This window comes from Thamnophis sirtalis, unplaced genomic scaffold (assembly GCF_051295495.1).
Source record: "Thamnophis sirtalis isolate CommonGarterSnake01/CBP01778 unplaced genomic scaffold, rThaSir2_p1.2 scaffold_9, whole genome shotgun sequence".
Taxonomy (NCBI): Eukaryota; Metazoa; Chordata; class Lepidosauria; order Squamata; family Natricidae; genus Thamnophis; species Thamnophis sirtalis.
The window spans coordinates 34,296,838-34,317,881 of NW_028261389.1; the positions used below are offsets into that span (position 1 = coordinate 34,296,838).

Below are 21,044 nucleotides of genomic sequence, written 5' to 3' on the forward strand. Positions count from 1 at the left end.
ATGGCTCCATATGCCAACTATGGCACGCGTGCCATAGGTTTGCCATCACTGGTATAGGTGGTACCTTGCTCAACACTAGTAACTGAAAGGGATCTTGGAGTCCTAGTGGACAACCATTTAAATATGAGCCAGCAGTGTGCAGCAGCTGCCAAAAAAACCAACACAGTTCTAGGCTGCATAAACAGAGGGATAGAATCAAGATCACGTGAAGTGTTAATACCAGTTTATAATGCCTTCGTAAGGCCACACATGGAATACTGCATTCAGTTTTGGTCACCACCAAAACTGATGTAGAAAAGATGTGGGGACTCTAGAAAGAGTGCAGAGAAGAGCAATAAAGATGATTAGGGAACTGGAGGCTAAAACATGAGGAACGGTTGCAGGAACTGGGTATGTCTAGTTCAATGAAAAGAAGGACTAGGGCAGACATGATAGCAGTGTTCCAATATCTCAGGGGTTGCCACAAAGAAGAGGGAGTCAAACTATTTTCCAAGGCACCTGAGGGTAGAACAAGAAGCAATGGGTGGAAACTAATAAAGGATAGAAGCAACTTAGAACTGAGGAGAAATTTCCTGACAGTTAGAACAATTAATCAGTGGAACAGCTTTCCTCCAGAAGTTGTGAATGCTCCAACACTGGAAGTCTTTAAGAAGATGTTGGATAGCCATTTGTCTGAAATGCTATAGCGTTTCCTGCCTTGGCAGGGGGTTGGACTAGAAGACCTCCAAGGTCCCTTCCAACTCTGCTATTGTATTGTTTTGGAATAGGGTGATGCAGTACTCTTATCAACTGCTGTTCCATCCAACAGTTAAAGCACCTGGTCAAATTGTATCTTTCAATAATCACTAGATGAGATCACAGATACAAACTACAAAACTGCAGCTAAATCAAAACTGAAACTAAATGAAGAAGCTTGCATGAGAAGCAAAACATTTTCAAATAAAAGAAAGGGTTGTTGTTGTTGTTTTTGTTTTTTTTGAAAAAGTACCTTTGGGACAACCATGATCTGGATGAACATTTGAAAACATACTTAATGTAAATAGGCTTCAAGAACCTGGGAAAGAGAATGGTGATTTGAAAAATATTATAAATGCTGAATTTCTGTACATTCGTTTATCAAAAAAAAGGCAAAAACTACCCCATCAAACAGTGATTAGCAAAAGGATCAAGAGCTCAACACCCTAACAAACTTAAAAGATAAAATGGGTACTAAAGTCAGTGTACTCAGTTGCTAAATTTTCTGTAACCCAATTCCTTTTCCCCCCCCAATAAATCTAATTAAGCCTGCCGCGGTTCGCCCACGTTACACCCATCCTCAGCGAGCTGCACTGGCTACCTGTCGGTCTCCGGGTGCGCTTCAGGGTACTGATGACCACCTTTAAAGCACTCCATGGTAGTGGATCTGGGTACTTGAGAGACCGCCTCCTGCCGATTACCTCCCTTCGACCAATTAGATCGCACAGACTGGGCCTCCTCCGAATTCCATCTGCCAGTCAATGTCGACTGGCGACTACACGGAGGAGAGCCTTTTCTGTTGCAGCTCCGACCCTGTGGAACGATCTCCCCGTTGAGATTCGTACCCTCACCACCCTCCAGACCTTCCGCGCAGCCCTCAAGATCTGGCTCTCCCAGCAGGCCTGGGGATAGGTTTCCAAGTTACCTGCCCGAGTGTTGATTGCTGAACGAAAGTTGTGTTTTATTTTTTTCTTTGTTCACATTTTGTTTTGTCTTTTGATACTGCACCCCCTTCCCTTGTGATTGTAAGCCGCCCTGAGTCCCCTCAGGGAAAAGGGCGGCCTATAAATCTTAATAAATGAACAAAATGAACAAATGAACAAATGCCAAGAAAACCTTGCTTTTTGGTTATAAACTAAGAGACAATCATCAATCACTTTTTTATGTGCAACTATTTGAACTTAATAGAGAAGGTATCCACATCAGAGCTTCCCTTGTACAGCCAGGATCTGCATGGAAGAGTTACTGTAAGGAAAACACTTCCCACAAAGTATTGTTCAAAGTATGAACAAGAAAACTTCAATAAGCCTGAAAAGTTTTACAACAAACATTGAACTGTCTGGTTACAATCACACAAGATGCATTTGGAGAAAAAGGAGTAAAGCATGTGAAGAAATGGACACCTTGCAAACCTTGAAACACAGAGGTCTCTTATATTTTCGGCTTAGATGGCAATCAGTGGCACATGCAATATTGTGCAGGTGGAATGAAGAATGGTTTCAACTATATATCAATATATCTGGAAGTTAATGTCAGAAACAAAACAAGGCCACCTATCTTAGCAAGGCAATCTAAACTACCTCCAAATTAATTATAAAGTATATACAGGAAAGAAAGCTAAACATTCTGGTATGACTTTCACAGTCTTCAGAATTAAATATCAACAATTTATGACGGGCCTAAGAATATTTGTGAACTTAGAGGAGTTATGCAAGAAAGAGTGAGGAAAATTTCAAAAAGCAGGAATGAAAGATTCTTAAGTGGTTAGAGCAGGGCTGTTGTTACTCCCGGCCCATGGGCCAGATGTGTCATGTGCTGGCCACGGCCATGCCTGGTTTAATGAAGGTGCAGGGAAAGCCCCAATATGTCACCTGATGTTTGACACCCTTGAATTAGAGGAAATGTTGGAAAGCTATTATTTCTGCGAAAAGTGGAATTAACAAGGTACTAACTGAAAAAAAGTATTCAAAATTATCCCGTATTCAATTTCCTTACTTTGAGTCTATTAACAGCTGCACATATTTTCTAAGTATGTATTTAAAAGTACACTTACAAGACCATGCTGTATTGATAGAAGGGGATATTTGTAGCTCAGAGTTGAACTGGGGCACCCTTGATGTCTTGGTAGTTTTCTTGCAGACTATTCATTACCAAATTAGGTAACATCCTCATGTAATGGCCATGTTATTTAATGATGATGTTACCGAGTTTAGTAATGAAATGTCTGCAAGAAAACTACCAAGATGTTGTGTTTAACTTTGTAGCATGTAAAGGCTGTGTCAACTTCCATTCATGTGGAGATTCACCAAAATCCACTATTTAGCTAGGGGGTACCTAAATCTTTTCTTACATTTGTAAGGAAGTACCCTGGAGAACTTTATGCTAGTTGTCATCTCTCTGGCCTCTTATGGGGAAAATTGGAGACAGGAATGCATTTGTAGCATCCTGAGTTTCTGAAAGAAAGTTGAGATGTAAATCTAACAAGTAATAGTAATACAGCGGCCACCAGAATGATCTGGATTAAGAATATGGCAATTTATTAAACTTCTTTCAGATGTCAAGGATAGACATTTCTAGAATAGGTCCAAAATATAGTAGTCTGGTAGTACTTTATAGTACTTTTTTATAGCTTCTGTAAATAAACTGGAGAAGGGCATCTACTACTTGCAATCACGCAGTAGTGTTATGCTGCAAGGAAAGAAAGCAATTAAGGGCAGCTATTAACAATCTTCCCTTATTCAGCAGAGTTACCATATGGATATTTTTAGAAGTGGGACAGTACCATCTGAAACTGTTAAAATATGCATAAATGGTAATTTATTCAGTTATTAATGCTATTCAATCCCAACAAACATCAGCAGTGTATTTGTTTCTGTTCCATTCTTCCAAGTCATGATATACCCAAGGCAGTTTACAAAATTTTTTAAACCTATCAGTTAGTCTAAGATATAAAAAAGGGGTTACAAGCTTACATATGCCGAATGCCATATACAATACAGCTTCTGATTGCTTCTCTGAACTAGTTTCTGTATTTCCCATCTGCATGAGATCCATTCCATGTTTCTTCTTCATTTGGAGCATCCTAATCAGTTATGGAAAACACGAGGTAAGTGAAAGCCAGTTTCTCTGCAGAGATTAAACTAGACAGAATGTGATTTCCTGCTACTGAAATCATTGGTCTTGTTTCTCTATACAGTATACTTATTTCAGCCATGCACCAAAGAATTACTTCAAGATTTGAAATGTTAAGCTCAGCTGCCAGTTGCTTGCCAGCCTGCAGATCAGCAAGCTCTTTTGCCTTGAGTTACAGTATTCTTGCCAAACCTCTAAGTTAGTGATGATGGCTACAAGGCAGGGCACATACAGAAAGTGGCATTCATTTTAAGCACATTCTGGATAGATTAGATCTGGATCCAGCACAAGAATGACACACCTTTGTAGTCCTTTCTTTTTCAAATACCTGCTCAAATTAGGATGTTCATTGTTCTCCTAAACAATGTTTGTTTGTTTGTTCATCAAATTCCTATCACTGCTCATATCACCTCAGTGATTCTGGGTGGCTTAAAATTTATTGTTTTAAAAACAATTTACTTAGAGTGGTATAAATCTAATTTTGGTCATGACAAAGTCTAACACAATATTTCATTTTAAAAAAAACTATCCAAGAAACCTTTTTTCATATTAGTTATGAAATTTACCTTATCTCCATTTGAATGACTCATTAAGCATAAAATTAAAAGCAGTATGGCATAAAATTAAAAGTAATTTCATTAAGTACACAGATTAAGGCAAATTTAATCTGGTGAAGGGTTTTGTCCACTAAAAGGTATTCTGATATTTGTTACATATCTACCTAATTACTTTTGCGTAACTAACTATACAGAGAAAGTCTGGGCACATATACGGTACATCATGCATTTTTATTTACATGATGCATGTGTGCCATAGAAGGAATCCGTGGAAAAGAGCATATTCTATAACTTTGCTTTCTTTGTCTGAATAGAACAAACTTTTCCTATTCTAATTTCTTCACATGACCAGCAACTGCCCCATGCCAATTTGCTCCTTGGAATGGGGAGGATCTTTAAGCCAGAATTTGTCAGAATCTCTTATTTATAATTATACAGCACATTCTCTAGTTGGGCATGTGTCTACCTACCTTGGTTTATTCCATTCAAACTATTCATATGTATGTATGATGTATGTATGTATGTATGTATGTATGTATGTATGTATGTATGTATGTATGTATATGCTATGAAGAAAGGCTTCCATTCATATTTCCTAATAACCATGTAGAGAAAGAAGATGCAATTGCTAGGTTGAGAAATAGTGTATGTAACTTATCCCTTTGCTTAATTCAGAGTAACGATACTCAAAGTTTAAAACCAGTATTAAATCCAAAATGAAGACTGAAGAGTGCACATACAGGTGGTATGAAAAAAGGAGATACAACATGGAAATAGAATATTTTATGTGGCACATGTAATTAGATACATATAACAGGAAACTGAAATGGGCAGAAAGGGCCTGATTTGGCCTTCCATAATGCCCTATGGTTAATCAGATCAAAATCCCTTTTTTCAGAATTTTAGAAAATATTGATTTGCAATGCAAACCCTTAATGTGATATGATGCAATTACAAACAAGACATCAGTGCAATCCTCCCAAAATCAGAACATAGAAAACAACTGCCAGCATTAAGTAGGGCTTATTAGTAAACCAAAATGGCCTACCCACAAGAGACTGATCGAAAGTGTTTCCTCATGCATATCAGATTACTGATATTTTTCTTTGGATACAGTTTAAAATAAGGGAGAACATTATACAGACAGATATTTATCTGGATAAAGTACAGATAGTCCTTAACTTATGGCTGGTCACTTCGCAAATGTTTGATGTTACAAGGGAAACCCCCCCCCCAAAAAAAGGCACATATGACCCAGATTCAAAATTCTGATCCCCCCCTCCCCCCAAAAAATCACACGGATGCATTTTAAGGGCCTGGCAACGCACTGTTTTATGGCCATTTGCTGCATCCTGTGGTCATGTGACGATTTACATTTTTATTGGAAACCCAAATTTATTATCCTTCAGAGCTTTTATAAATCTAACCATTCTGATGATTTAAAAAATAGGGAGATACCAAAAGTCCAAAGCATGCAAATGTAGGGTTTGCTCAACTGCATCCAATCAGTTCAGCTGGCACAAAGCTTGAGGCTGTATTTACCAAAACCTCAGATAGATGCTTTAGGATTCGTTTATTCATATTCCCAAGAATTAGGCTCAGATTTTCTAGGCAACAGTTTTCCATCATGGAAAAGAGAGTTCTTTTCCATGACCCACACCTGTACTTTCCAATCCCTAAATAAATGATTTCCTGAAATGATGCCATAAAGAAATTGACATTCAGGATTCTTCCAGTCGGGGTAGGGGGTAAGTGGGAGAGGAAATCATGGAACTGTTTTTTGGACATTAGTCTTGAGCCACACACAACTCAAGGGCCGCAAAACCCACAAAAAGGAAGGTGGTTTTTCAAAACCTTAGGAAAGTGGGTTTCCCTCCGCTTCTGGGTGCAGATTTAAACCTTTGTGTTAATATCATTATCAGAGTTCCTTTCAAAATCAGCTTTGTTGCTCTTCAGTTCCTTTGCACCTTGAGTTGCCATTTGCTTAGGGCATATTGGAAGATATTTAAACCAGTTAGCAACACAGAACCTGGAACCGATTCCAAATGGAAGGTCATAAATGTGCAGGTTATTCACAGCGCCATCAGACTCTTCACTATCATCTTTTCTCCAAGCGAGGAGTCCTCGTTCTTCTTGGCTTCCTGCAAAATGGAAGTAAGATGGTGAATAGCAGGACCCCTCAACTAAGTTATGGTTATTTGCTGTTTCTGGTAAATGCTAGTACTACTATCAGAAATACTAGTATCAGAATGTGTGATTTTAGAAAAGCCCACATAAAAGGTCAGGGGAAGTGGAATTTGACCACCTATCCATCCCAATTCTGTGGCAGAAGGAATTTTCCTTGTACTCTTTCTCCTCGATACAATAGTTTCTGCCCCCCACAATTCAGCTAATTTAGGATAAACACAGTGTTGATTTGAGGAAAGAAATAACTTGCATCACTTTTCTCCAATATGATAGATTATCTGTTACTCCTTCAACTAGCTGACCACATGCTATCACAGTTAGGAAGGGAGCTTCTATACAAAAGCATCTGATTAGGAGGCTTCCAGTATTGGCAGGAGGGAGGGGGGAGTGTGCAACATCTAACAGCTGCAAGCCTACCTGTCCTTCAGGAAGAGAAGATTACAATAAATATTTCCCATAATGTACTTGATCAGTGATAACAAGTTGGTAAGTGTCAGAAATACGTTTCTCACATTCTTTCCAAAATATGTAACATGAGACATGCACAAATCCACAAGACGTTCTAAATAGAAATATCTGTAAACCTGCTCAACAATGCAACACTCCTGCTTTCTTCAGGTGACAACGACAAGGACACTAAGTGGTTTTACCAAGTGGGTAAGGCCAAATCACATGACTCTTTCCTAAGGAATTGGCATGAATATTCCTATAGGCACTGACTCACTGGTCAGAGTGTATGCCAGTGGTGGGATTCAACATTTTTTACTACTGGTTCTGTGGGCATGGCTTGGTGGCCATGGCATGGCTTGATGGGCAAGGCATGGCTTGGTACACGTAGCAGGAGAAGAATACTGTAAAATCTCCATTCCCACCCCACTTCAGAGGAAGGATACTATAAAATCCCCATTTCCTTCCGATCACCTGGGACTTGGGAGGCAGAGAATAGATGGGGGCGGGGCCAGACAGAGGTAATATTTGCCGGTTCTCCGAACTACTCAAAATTTCCACTACTGGTTCTCTAGAACTGGTCAGAACCTGCTGAATACCATCTCTGGTGTATGCATGAATGTAATTATATAATTTACTTTGCACCATCAATAGAACAACTTCTGACACAGCTAGGTAGCATCTCAATCTTATCTTAAGGGGTAGCAATTAGAAAAGTATAAATGGTTTTCTATTTTCATGTCACATAGTACTGAACAGCTTGTTGAAAATGTTTTGTACTGTCCCTGATAATGGGATCTAGCCGGTTCCAAAACTAAGTATTTAACACAAAACAAAAATTAAATTCTGCATAATTTCTCTGATTTTACTTACAATTAAATACAATTTTAATTAAGCTGTTATGTTTTAAAGCAAGTGTATAAATGTTTTAAATAAAATAACTGAATTAATATTTGGTGGGGTGATCATTGCTTACTTTTTATTACTTCTCCCATAGCCATTTAAACATCATAATGTCTTGGCAACTTCTACAAGAGCCCTTGGAGTATAATTGAGGGCTCTCAAGAACCACTAGGCAGCCCTGGAGTAAGAATTTTTTTTTATCCATAGACAAATTCTCAAAATGCAAGTGTAGCCTTTACTCTTACTGCTGTACTACATACAACCATAAATGCTATCATAAATTCAAGGAAGATGAACCATGATCAAAGGTTACCTGGAATAGTGTTATCAAGAAAAAAGCCCAGGAATCCACCAACAAACATGCCAGTAGTTAGCAGCACTTGGATCACTTGGTCTAGCTGTAAAGTTCCTAGAAAGAGAATCCAATGAGTATCGGATCAAATCACAACCTCCCAATCCTTTCCTAAGGGAAGAAAGCTGAGTCATTTGAAATTAACAGATTAAGAGAGTTGGAAGGGATCTTTTAGGTCATCTAGTCCAAACCCCACCACTCTGATCAAGCAGGAGACCCTACTCCATTTCTGACAAATGGCAGTCCAATCTCCTCTTGAAAGTCTCAAGTGATGAAGCCTCCACAACTTCCAAAGGCAAGCTATTCCATTGGTTAATTGGTCTCACTGTCAGAAAGTTCCTCCTCATTTCTAGGTTGAATCTTTCCTTGGTCAGTTTCCATCTATTATTCCTTGTCTGGCCTTTAGGTGCTTTGGAAAATAGCTTGACCCCTCCCCTCTATGGCAGTCCCTCAAATATTGGAATACTGCTCTCATGTCTCCCCTGGTCCTTCTCTTCACTAGACTAGACATGCCCAGTTCCAGTAACCGTTCTTCATATGTTTTAGTCTCCAGTCCCCTAATCATCCTGGTTATTCTGCACTTTTTCTAGTGTCTCAACATCATTTTTATAGTGTGGTGACGAAAACTGGATCCAGTACTCTAGGTGTGGTCTTACTAGGGCTTTATAGAGTGATATTAATACCTCACTTGATCTTGATTGTATCCCTCTGTTATTGCAATCCTAAATTGTCTTTTTTGGCTGCTGCTGCACACTGCTGACTCATATTTAGCTTGTTGTCTACTAAGACTCCAAGATCCCTCTCACAGTCACTGCTATTTAGCCTGGTTTCACCCAGTTTATATGTCTATTTTTGGTTTTTCTTATCTAAGCGTAGGACTTCACTTTTCTCTACATTTAATTTAATTTTGTTAGATAGGGCCCTGTGTTCAGGTCTGCCAAGATCCATCTGGATCTTGAGCCTATCTTCTAGGGTGTTAGCTATTCCTGCCAGCTTAGTATCACCTGCAAATTTGGTAAGTTCCCCTTCTATTCCCTTATCAAAGTTGTTTATGAGGCTATTGAAAAGTAGTGGGCCTAAGACGGAACCTTGTGGTACCCCACTGCTTACTTCTCTCCATGTAGACTTTGAACCAGTAAGGACTACTCGTTGAGTATGGTTTGTCAGCCAGTTACGAATCCATCCAGTGGTGAAACTATCTATCCCACTTTTTTTTTAGCTTACGAAGAAGTGTTCATTAAAAAAAAAAATGTTTTTTTCTCTTTTAATAATCTGGCTATGGCATATACTTTACACTAAAAACATTTGGAGTCCATGCGAAATGTTCATTTTGTTTCTGTCTTCTGTACAGAAACCCTGGTATTACTGCACATTACTGTATAAATTATCCATGTAGCCCTGTGATAAACAAGCAAGGAATATAAGAGTGTAGGTTTTTGTTTTGCAGCTTCACATCAATGGACCATTGACTTTAGCATCATGAATGGGATGCTTTCTGAAGGACTCAATTTTCAATACTCCAATTCCTTAATTAGCTCTTATCCAGCAACTGGTAATTTGATTGCTATGATTCAACCAGTTCAAGTTGCTAGTTCAGTCCTTTTTATGTTAATGCTCTACTAGAGTTATCTAATAGGAAATCATCCAAGTCTGAGCAATGTTTTAGAATGCTGTAGTGTACAAGATATGTGCAATGGTACTACTCAGTAAATTTCTCAAAATGTTGTCACAAAGGTTCAATTGAAGCTACAGTTTTGCAACTTGAATTCACTAGAGCCAAATTTCAGATCTGTTACAAACTGGCAGCTCAAATATAGACTTGCGTGTATAGATTTCCCAAGGAAAGTTAAGTAATATCATACAGTAGGATAAATAAAGAGTGAATAAATCAGAACTGGAAAACCTTAAACTATGTTAGATACTGATAATATCACTTCCTCATACTTGACTACACTAGCTAATATTTATTGTAATATTACTAATAGCCTCCGAACTTCTGAACTAAATCACAGCATTTGCAGTCATATTCTCCTCATATAGCCCACATGTAACAATATTTTTGGATATACAAAAGATCTTTTAGAGTAAGAAAACCTACAGTGTAGAAGACTAATATATGATCATACTTCCCCATTATTGTTGTACTTCTAATTATTGCTCTGACTTAAACCTTACTTTAGATGAAAGGCAATAATCAAAGCTGTTGTCCTATGTACCTGTTTTTAGTTTTTCTGCATTATTTTCCACCCAGTGTGGAACAGTCAAGCCAGCAAATATAGAAAATCCAAAGATGAATATGTTTCTTGAAGAATTCATGTCTGTGTACTGACAAAGAGGTATAATTGAAAGAAAATGTATTGAGTTACGCCAATGATTTTACATGTAAACATATCAGCATTATTATAACATACTAGATACTCTGAGCCTTACCTGGCCAAACTTTGATCCCCCCAGTATTAATCAAGATTAGTATCGATTGATACTAAGAAGGGGAACCTGCTGTAAATTCCCAGATTGTTGTGACAAGTCTCCATGAAAAAGAGACAGGTAGTCCTCAACTTACAACCCCAATTGAGACCAAAATTACTAAGATGGTTGTTAATTGAGTTTTGCACATTTCCCGATCTTTCTTGCCACAGTTGTTAAGTGATTCACAGCAGTTGTTAAGTTAGTAATATGGTTGTTAAGTAAAACTGGCTTCCCCATTCACTTTGCTTATCAGAAGAACACAAAAGGTGATCATATGACCCAAGGACACTGCAATTATCATAAATATTTGTCAGTTGTCAAGCATCTGAAATTTGGTCATGTGACCATGGGGATGCTGCAACAGTCATGAGTGTGACACAAGGTCATAAATCACCTTTTTCACTGCTGTTGTGACTTCAAATAGTCACTAAAAGAATGGTTTTAAGTTGAGGACTCTCTGTTAGTAGCAAATCGGTTCCACAATGCTGCCAAGAAAAAATTGCATGAATGCTGTTTCCTGCAATCTAAATTAATTCAAGGACACTTGAATTGCTTAACTTTGCATACTCAGGGTGCCACAGGACAAGTTCCTGAGCCCAAGAACATAGATTCTGAAAATCCAACACTGAGTAAACAAGAGGCAGGAGAGACAGAAGTAAAGCATGTGTTGTAAATGAAGCATATACAGTATTGTAAATATTCTCTTCTACTGTTATAGTAAAGCATCTATTTAAAATATAGTAAATAAATTGGGTTATGGCAAGACATGAGAATTTGGTAGATAAAGTAAAGACTTAATAGGAAAGACTGAAGAAGAGAGGTAGTTGATAGTTCCACAATAGGTAAAGGTAAAATTTCCCCTCCACACATATGTGCTAGTTGTTCCCGACTCTAGGGGGCGATGCTCATCTCTGTTTCAAAGCCAAAGAGCCAGCACTGTCCGAAGATGTCTCCATGGTCATGTGGCTGGCATGACTAAACGCCAAAGAAGGGGCACGGAATGCTGTTACCTTCCCACCAAAGGTGGTACCTATTTTTCTACTTGCATTTTTACATGCTTTCAAACTGCTAAGTTGGCAGAAGCTGGGACAAGTAACCGGAGCTCACTCCGTTACATGGCACAAGGGTTTCAAACCACCAAGCTGCTGACCTTTCTGATTAAAGAATTTTGACTGGAGGGGTCCAGGAAGAGGGCATTCTCTGTCATTGTCCTTGTCTTATGGAATATCTTTCTTCTAGAGGTGAAGCATCCCCTCCCTCCCAGCCTCTTGAAGAAGTCTGAAGACCTGACTGCCAATTCACTTGGGGCTTACTGAGCAACATGCAACCTTGAGGGTTGATGGCCCTGTTCCTACGTTTGAATTTCTAAGTTATTTTATTCTTGTTTTATCTGCCTCTTTTATTGAGATACGGATTTTTATATGGATTTGGGGTCTTTATGTTTTCTGATTTCATACTTCTCAGAATCACTCTGAGCGAGAGGCTAGTATCTAAATTCAACAAATAAATTGGACTAAATCCCTATATGTGGGTAGATTTTCAATACAAGATTCCTACAAGTCAATACCACTAGAATTAGCATGGCACATTAAAACATCATAAAAAGAATCAATTGAACACATTCACAAACTGAATATTGGTTGTGATCATCCATGTAATTTGGCATGTGAAAATACCAAATGATACTCAGCACATCTCAATTTGTAAATCATCCTACAAGTAATTTTCCCATTGCTGTCTTATCCATGCAAAATTATCCTAGAAAAAAGAATCCACTTACCTGTAAATTAGAAACCCCCACAGCCGTGATGATACCAAACATCACAAGAAACATTCCTCCAATGATGGGTGTTGGAATGCTGGCAAACACAGCCCCAATCTTGCCAAACATGCCAGTCAAAAGCAGAACAAGGCCCCCAGCTACAATGACCATTCTACTACCTACCTGTGGAGAGAGAGAGAGAGAGAGAGAGAGAAAGTAATTACAAGCAATGAAAAGAGGAGAAACCTGACCTATGACAATTGTCAACTTTGATAGGATTGAAAGAAAATTATCTTTTACCTGATAATATGCCATAGAATGCCATATTGTCAGTATGCCAGGGGTGGGTTCCTGCCTGTTCTAACCTCTTATATAGAAGAGGTTCCATAAATCTATAGTGCTGTTTAGAACCAGTTCCAGCTCCCTCCCCACGCCCGTCCACACATCATCAAGCTGAAGAGCAAGAGGAGGAATTCTGGGAGTTGAAGTCCACAAGATTTAAAGCTGTCAAGTTTTTTTTCTAAAGGGTTAGGGGTGCAAGAGTCTTGTAACCTGATAGCTTTAAGAGTTGCGTGCTTCAGAGTTTCTGAGCCAACATTTTGTTTGCTAAGCAAGAACATTGTTAAGTGAATTTCACCACATTTTACAAGTTGGCCATGCCCACCCAGTCACGTTGCTGGCAAGCCACTCCCACCCGGTCACATGGCCAGCAAACCACTCCCACAAAGCAGGCCACACCTACAGAAGAGGTTCTAAAAATTTTTGAAACCCACTACTGCAGTATGCCATAGAACAGTGATGGCGAACCTTTTCGGCACTTGGTGGGCAGAAACATTATGCGTGTGCTCATCAGGGCCACACTCCGGAAAAGCTGAACTTCCGAGTTGTAATGCACATGTGAGCTTGACAATCAGCTGGCTGGCGCACATGCTGGTTTTTGGCATTGCAGCACGCATGAAGGGATCGCATTCTGGAAAAGCCGAACCTCCGGGTTCTGGCATGCATGTACACCCAACAAATAGCTGGTCGGTGCACATGCGTACACTGGCACTGTTGCACACACAAAAGACAGCTGACCTTTGCACGTGCATCCATGCCAGAAACCCAGAAGACAAACAGGCAAGCCCACATGCGCCAGGAGACATGGCTTCACATGCCACTTTGGGCACGGATACCACAGATTCGCCATCATAGCCATAGGACTTTCATTTACCGATGATCTCTGGAGAGCCAGGGATGGAGGCCATGCGTCCATCCTGGTTCTCCTTGACCTCTCGGCGGCTTTCGATACCATCGACCATGGTATCCTTCTGCGACGACTGCGGGAGGTGGGGGTGGGAGGCACTGTTTTGCAGTGGTTCTCCTCCTACCTCTCGGACAGGTCGCAGTCGGTGTTGGTTGGGGGGCAGAGATCGTCCCCGAGGCCCCTAATATATGGGGTGCCGCAGGGTTCGGTCTTATCACCCCTACTATTTAACATTTACATGAAACCGCTGGGCGAGATCATTCGGAGGCAGGGGATAAAATACCACCAATACGCGGATGATACTCAGCTGTATCTGTCCGCCCCGTGCCAACTCAATGAAGCGGTGGACGTGATGAACCGGGGTCTTGAGGCCGTTAAGAACTGGATGAGAGCTAACAAACTGGTACTCAACCCAGACAAGACCGAGTGGCTGTTGTGTTTTCCTCCCAATAATTTGGCCAGTGTTCCATCGCTCAGGCTGGGGGGTCAAATTTTACACCCCTCAGATAGGGTTCGCAACTTGGGAGTCCTCCTGGACCCACAGCTGACTTTCGACCATCATTTGTCGGCTGTGACCAGGGGGGCATTTGCCCAGGTTCGCCTGGTGTGCCAGTTGCGACCCTACCTGAACCGGGAGGCCCTCACAACAGTCACTCGAGCCCTTGTGATCTCTAGGCTGGAATACTGCAATGTGCTCTACATGGGGCTGCCCTTGAAGAGCATCCGGCGACTTCAGCTAGTCCAGAATGCGGCCGCGCGAGTGATTGTGGGCACACTGCAGTTCGCCCACATAACACCTATCCTCCGCGAGCTGCGCTGGCTACCTGTTGATCTCCGGGTGCGCTTCAAGGTGCTACTTACCATCCATAAATCTCTCCATGGTAGTGGATCTGAGTACTTGAGAGACCGCCTCCTGCCGATTACCTCCCTTCGACCGATTAGATCGCACAGATTAGGCCTCCTCCGAGTTCCATCCGCCAGTCAGTGCCGACTGGTGACTACGCGGAGGAGAGCCTTCTCAGTAGCAGCTCCGACCCTTTGGAACGACCTCCCCATGGAGATTCGCACCCTCACCACCGTCCAGACCTTCCGCACAGCCCTTAGGATCTGGCTATCCCGTCAGGCCTGGGGATAAGATTCTAATTCGCCCCACCCGAATGTTGAATGAAAGTTGTGTTTTACTGTTTTATTTTTATTTATGCACTGTCTTGTGTTTTTGTTTTGCACCCCCCTTCCCATGTATTGTAAGCCGCCCTGAGTCCCCTCAGGGAAAAGGGCGGCCTATAAATCATAAATAAAATCCTAAAATCCTAAATCCTAAATTTAACAATTATCAAGCTAAACGTGTCCCCTTTTCAGTCATTTTGAATAATGATTGTAAAACATACCAAATAATGATATTTTTGAAAATAAAAGAATAATACAATGTACTTATAAAATATAATATAATGGGTCATATAATGATACAGTTATCATTAATATGTAAAGATATGATACAGTACAGGTGAAACTCAAAAAATTAGAATATTGTGCAAAAGTTCATTTATTTCAGTAATGCAACTTAAAAGGTGAAACTAATATATGAGATAAGACTCGTTACATGCAAAGCAAGATAGTTCAAGCCATGATTTGTTATAATTGTGATGATTATGGCTTACAGCTCATGAAAACCCCAAATCCACAATCTCAGAAAACTAGAATATTACATGCAATCAATAAAACAAGGATTGTACATAGACTAATATCAGATCTCTGAAAAGTATAAGCATGCATATGTACTCAGTACTTGGTTTGGGCCCCTTTTGCAGCAATTACTGCCTCAATGCAGAGTGGCATGGAAGCTATCAGCCTGTGGCACTGCTGAGGGGTTATGGAAGACCAGGATGCTTGAATAGTGGCCTTCATCTCTTCTGCATTGTTCGGTCTCATGTTTCTCATCTTTCTCTTGGCAATGCCCCATAGATTCTCTATGGGGTTCAGATCAGGCGAGTTTGCTGGCCAATCAAGCACAGTTATCCTACAGTCATTGAACCAAGTTTTGGTGCTTTTGGCAGTGTAGGCAGGTGCCAAGTCCTGCTGGAAAATGAAGTCAGCCTCCCCATAAAGCTCGTCTGTGGAAGGAAGCATGAAGTGCTCCAAAATCTCCTGGTAGGCGGCTATGTTGACCCTGGACTTAATGAAGCACAGTGGACCAACACCAGCAGATGACATGGCTCCCCAAATCAACACAGACTGTGGAAACTTCACACTAAACTTCAAGCATCTTGCAGTGTGTGCCTCTCCATTCTTCCTCCATACTTTGGGTCCTTAGTTTCCAAATGAGATGCAAAAGTTGCTCTCATCAGAAAAAAGGACTTTGGACCACTGAGCACCAGGTCTGTTTTTCTTTAGCCCAGGTAAGACGCTTCTGACGTTGTTTGTTGTTCAGGAGTGGCTTGACAAGACAAATACGACATTTGAAGCCCATGTCCAGGGTCCGTCTATGTGTGGTGGCTCTTGATGCACTGAATCCAGCCTCAGCCCACTCCTTGTGAAAGTCCCCAACATTTTTGAATGGCCTTTTCCTGACAATCCTCTCCAGGCTCCGGTCATCCCTACTACTTGTGCACCTTTTTCTTCCACACTTTCCCCTCCCACATAATTTTCTATTAATGTGCTTTGATACAGCACTTTGGGAACATCCAACTTCTTTTGCAATTACCATTTGAGGTTTTCCCTCCTTATGGAGGGTGTCAATGATGGTTTTCTCCACAACTGTCGGGTCAGCAGTCTTTCCCATGATTGTGATTCCTACTGAACCAGACTGAGAGACCATTTAAAGCAGTGATCCCCAACCCCCGGTCCGCGGACCGGTGCCAGTCCGCGGAGTACCTGGCACCGGGCCGCGCAGCGGCCGGGGGCCATGATCGCTGCAGCGGCCGGGGGCCATAGTTTCTTTCTGTATGCAAATTAGGGCTAACTGGCACAAGGGGTGTTACTGGACCGCTGGTGGCACTCTGACATCACCAGCGGCCCACTGCCCCCCTGTGTCCAGCGCCGGCCTTCTCATTCCTTTTCAGCGCTTCAGCGCTGGCCGATTCCTGAAAAAAACCTAAGAGCGCCTGCGCAGCTACGTAGGGCTAGCGTAGACAGCGCTAGTAGCGTAGCCTCGCGTAGGCGCAGTTTGTGCTACGCTATCTACGCTAGCCATACTGAACTGCGCCTGCGCAAGGCTACGCTACTAGCGCTGGTCATCGACGTATTCCACCGAAACCGCGAACAACGCCCCCCCACCCCTGTGCGCGCTCAGCGGGCCACGGTAAAATTATCAAAGGCTGACTGGTCCGCGGCGATAAAAAGGTTGGGGACCACTGATTTAAAGGCTCAGGAACCCTTTGCAGGTGTTATGGCTTAATTAGCTGATTAGAGTGGGACACTTTGAGCCTAGAATATTGCACCTTTTCACAATATTCTAATTTTCTGAGATTGTGGATTTGGGGTTTTCTTGAGCTATAAGCCATAATCATCACAATTATGACAAATCACGGCTTGAACTAGCTTGCTTTGCATGTAATGAGTCTATCTCATATATTAGTTTCACCCTTTAAGTTGCATTACTGAAATAAATGAACTTTTGCATGATATTCTAATTTTTCGAGTTTCACCTGTATAACTAGAAATACTGAAATGTTATTGCAATTTATTTAAAAATGGAAAGTAAAGCCTTTGAATGCTAATATCAATTTAAAGCTCCAACTTGCTCAGAGAATGTCTAAATCCCTTCACCCAGGGTTCATTATTATCTTCAAAATCTGGAAGCTTACCAAACTCTGTGGTGTGCTTTGAATATAGGAGAGCAGAATGGCATATTTGCAATCAGTTGCTATTTTTAAAGGCTGAGGAAGCACCCACTTTCATCCACAACTGTTGTGTGCCAACCAGAATCACACTCTTGTGAAATAGGTGGCCCCATAAATATGCTCCATATATTTTAGTTAAAACTATACCAAAACAGTGTCATTGGTTTCTGAGTTTATAAAACTCAGGATTCCCTTTGCATTCTTCTCTTCCAACCAGAAGAATGTTAGGGAATTTAAATCATGGTCTCAGATCAGATACAAAAATGTCAATGCCTTATAACTGAAGCATATGCATCAGTGGTGGGATTCAAAATTTTTTACTACCAGTTCTGTGGGCATGGCTTGGTGGGCGTGGCAGGGGAAGGATACTGTAAAATCCCCATTCCCTCCCAATCAGCTGGGACTCCAGAGGCAGAGAATAAATGGGAGTGGGGCCAGTCAGAGGTGGTATTTATCGGTTCTTCAAACTACTCAAAATTTCCACTACCGCTTCTCCAGAACTGGTCAGAACCTGCTGAATACCACCTCCAATATGTATCCCAAAAATGCCCCCAAATTATCTCCTAAGCTAAGGTGACCAGATGTCCCGATTTCAGTGGGACAGTCACGATTTATAACAATTTGTCCCATGTCCTGGGGCGTTTTTAAAAAGTTCCGATTTTCTGGCTTCATGTTGAAAGCCCAGTGGATTTGCTTAAGAAATCCTAACTGGAGCAAGACAAAAGACACTCTGTCTAACCTCTCTCTCTCTGTCACAGTACTTTCATTGAAGATATTAAAACTTTAAAGCAAGAAAACGGACCCCCTGCCCCTTTTACTCACTTTTATAAGAAAAGATGACCCAGTACCATAGAGCTCCAGGAAATACTTGGCTAGAGAGGTAGCAAGTGTTCCTTCCTGGATTTTCCGGAGGGGAGGGGCACAGAGGTTGGAGGTCAGCTCGTGTGGAAAAAATGGTGGCAAAGTTTCTTTGAAAAATATTTCCCTGACTAATTTCACCATTTTAATTTGCTCAGTTCTTTGTATTAACATCTACATCATTCTGGATTGACTTGGAATGCTCACTTGTGCCTGCTGGTAAGTGAGCTGGGTTTTTTTTCTTTTATTTTTTAATGTATTTTAAAATAATATTTTATTTATTGTGCATAGGATTTTTTAAAAGTTTTATTCTGTGTGGATTCTTTTTTTAAATTGTCTTAGACTATTTAAAAAAAGATTGTATCCAAAATACAAAATACCAGCTGCAGTTATTCACTTAAGAACTGTGGCAAGAAAGGTGGTATAGTGACCAAAGTTACAATGGCATTGAAAAAAGTGACTGATGACTGTTTTTCACACTTAGCGACCATTTTCACACTTAGCAACCGTTGCCGCATCCTCATGGTCACGTGATCAAAATTTTGATGTTTGGCAACAGTTACAATTTATATTTGTAAATTATAGTTATGTTGAAATAAAAAAAATATCGCAATACTATTTTTGCGTTGTATGAAAATGTTTGTTGCTCCGTATAAAATTTTTAATCACCCTCCCCCCCCCGGTCAAAGGTGTCCCTCTTTACCAATCTGAAAATCTGGTCACCTTATCCTAAGCAGAAGATGCACTGGAATTTTCTTCAATTGTTTCTAGTCACACACGGCCACTTTTGGTTTTGATCATTCAGAATCAGACCTACCCGAGTGATCCCCAAAGCTCCAACGTTTTCACTGTAAGAAGTGGTGCCATTTCCTGTTCCCCAGGCTCCAGCCAGAAGGCAGCCAATCCCTTCTACTCCAATTCCACGATTGATTGCGTGCTTGGGAGGGGGTGGAGCACCAGACAAACGAGCACAGGCATAGTAATCTCCAACTGACTCCACCATGGAGGAGATCACTCCAGCTAAGATGCCAAATACACCAGCCAAACTAATTGTGGGCACTCCCCACTGGCCTAAATAGAAGAAACAAGCATGCTAAAATTGAAGATATGAAACTGATAAATTTACCTGCAGTTTTTGATTTGCAAAATTCAGGAAAGCTAAAAGCATGTACTGTTAGCAACTCCTTGTAAATAACTTGTAAAATCTTATATCAGTATTGTACCCTAGTCTCATGTATATTCTTGCATTTAAATAAAAAGATAAGAGATTGTTCCAACAGTTTATCTAAACACTTTTTGGGAAAACTCTATACATCATAACAATCATATTTTTTAATGTCCAAAGCAAAGGCAGATCCAAATGGGAAGCGGAAAGATATTAGAAAAGTGGTTGAGTCTCTTTGTTTCTTATCTGCTTCTGCACTGGGATTTTTTCATTGTTTAGGATGCTTACTTACAGGAAGTAGTACGGATCAAAAATTACTCCCAAGGAATGCAGACATTTAAAAAGGTCAAACAGCTTGGACATAAGTGATGAAGAAATTGGATACAATGGGGAGCTCCAGATCTAATGGGCCACAACATAAACATATTTTTGCATAGAAGAAACTGAGAATTTCTCCCGTTTTTTTGCTATGCTAAACAGGAAAGAGCATCATCATAAAAATACCTGGGTAAGGAAATCGAAACCAGGGTGCCTTGCTTATGACATCACCTTTGCTGTCAGTCCGAGCTAAATAACCATAAGCTCTTGTATCTGAAGGGAAAACGTTGGTGATGGTCAGTATAAAACATAATAGCCACGTAATTGTGAGAGCAAACAGCACCTATGTGTTACAAATGACAAGGAATTTTTGTTAGCACAAAGCATAATAGCCACGTAATTGTGAGAGCTAATAAAGGAATCTTTATCTGTTAGCACGTAACTCAGACTTCAAAGCATAAAGTTCTATGGAAATAAATAAAGGCATGTATTACACTTCAGAGGTGCCATTTTTAGGAGGTTTGCAGAGTGCAAAAACTTTTTTCCCCTTTTGGAAAGCTCTCTAACTAATTGATGAGAATTACATTGATCAAGTGATGTGCCAGCAGAAACAAAGTCTTAGGTGCTGCAGATTGTCAGCAATTTCCTTCTCCAGCACATGGATAAATACACCTGAAAACATCTACCTACCTACCTACTCTCTCTCTCTCTCCCTCCCTACCTACTGTATTTCTCTCTCTCTCTCTCCTCTCTCTCTCTCCCCCCCTCTATCTACCTACCTACCTACCTACTCTCTCTCTTTCCCTACCTACCTACTGTATTTCTCTCTCTCTCTCTCCCCCTCTCTCTCCCCCTCTATCTACCTACCTACCTACTCTCTCTCTCTCCCTACCTATGTACTGTATTTATCTCTTTCTCCCCCTCTCTCTACCTATGTACCTACCTACCTATTCTTCCTCTCCCTACCTTACTGTATTTCTCTCTCTATCCCTCTACCTACCAATCTACCTACTCTTTCTCTCCCCCTACCTATACTGCATTTCTCTATCTCTTTCTATTTCTCTCTTCCTCTAC

General features: G+C 40.8%; 1 protein-coding gene across 2 annotated transcripts in view; it reads right to left on the reverse strand.

Moving 5' to 3' along the window:
• Positions 1 to 5,711: 5,711 nt before the first annotated feature.
• Positions 5,712 to 21,044, reverse strand: part of LOC106552293 (solute carrier family 23 member 1) — a 46,468-nt gene continuing 31,135 nt past the window's right edge. Inside the window, exons 8-13 of one of the 2 annotated variants that reach the window (XM_087723289.1) lie at positions 20,157 to 20,313; positions 19,301 to 19,558; positions 12,563 to 12,723; positions 10,530 to 10,638; positions 8,275 to 8,370; positions 5,712 to 6,565 (exon numbers count right to left, since the gene is read on the reverse strand). In XM_087723289.1, the coding sequence (XP_087579415.1) occupies positions 6,318 to 6,565; positions 8,275 to 8,370; positions 10,530 to 10,638; positions 12,563 to 12,723; positions 19,301 to 19,558; positions 20,157 to 20,313 (1,029 nt within the window). In that variant the 3' untranslated portion in view covers positions 5,712 to 6,317. Of the gene's footprint in view, positions 6,566 to 8,274; positions 8,371 to 10,529; positions 10,639 to 12,562; positions 12,728 to 19,300; positions 19,559 to 20,156; positions 20,314 to 21,044 lie in introns of both variants that reach the window. The other variant, XM_087723288.1, reaches the window with a different exon arrangement.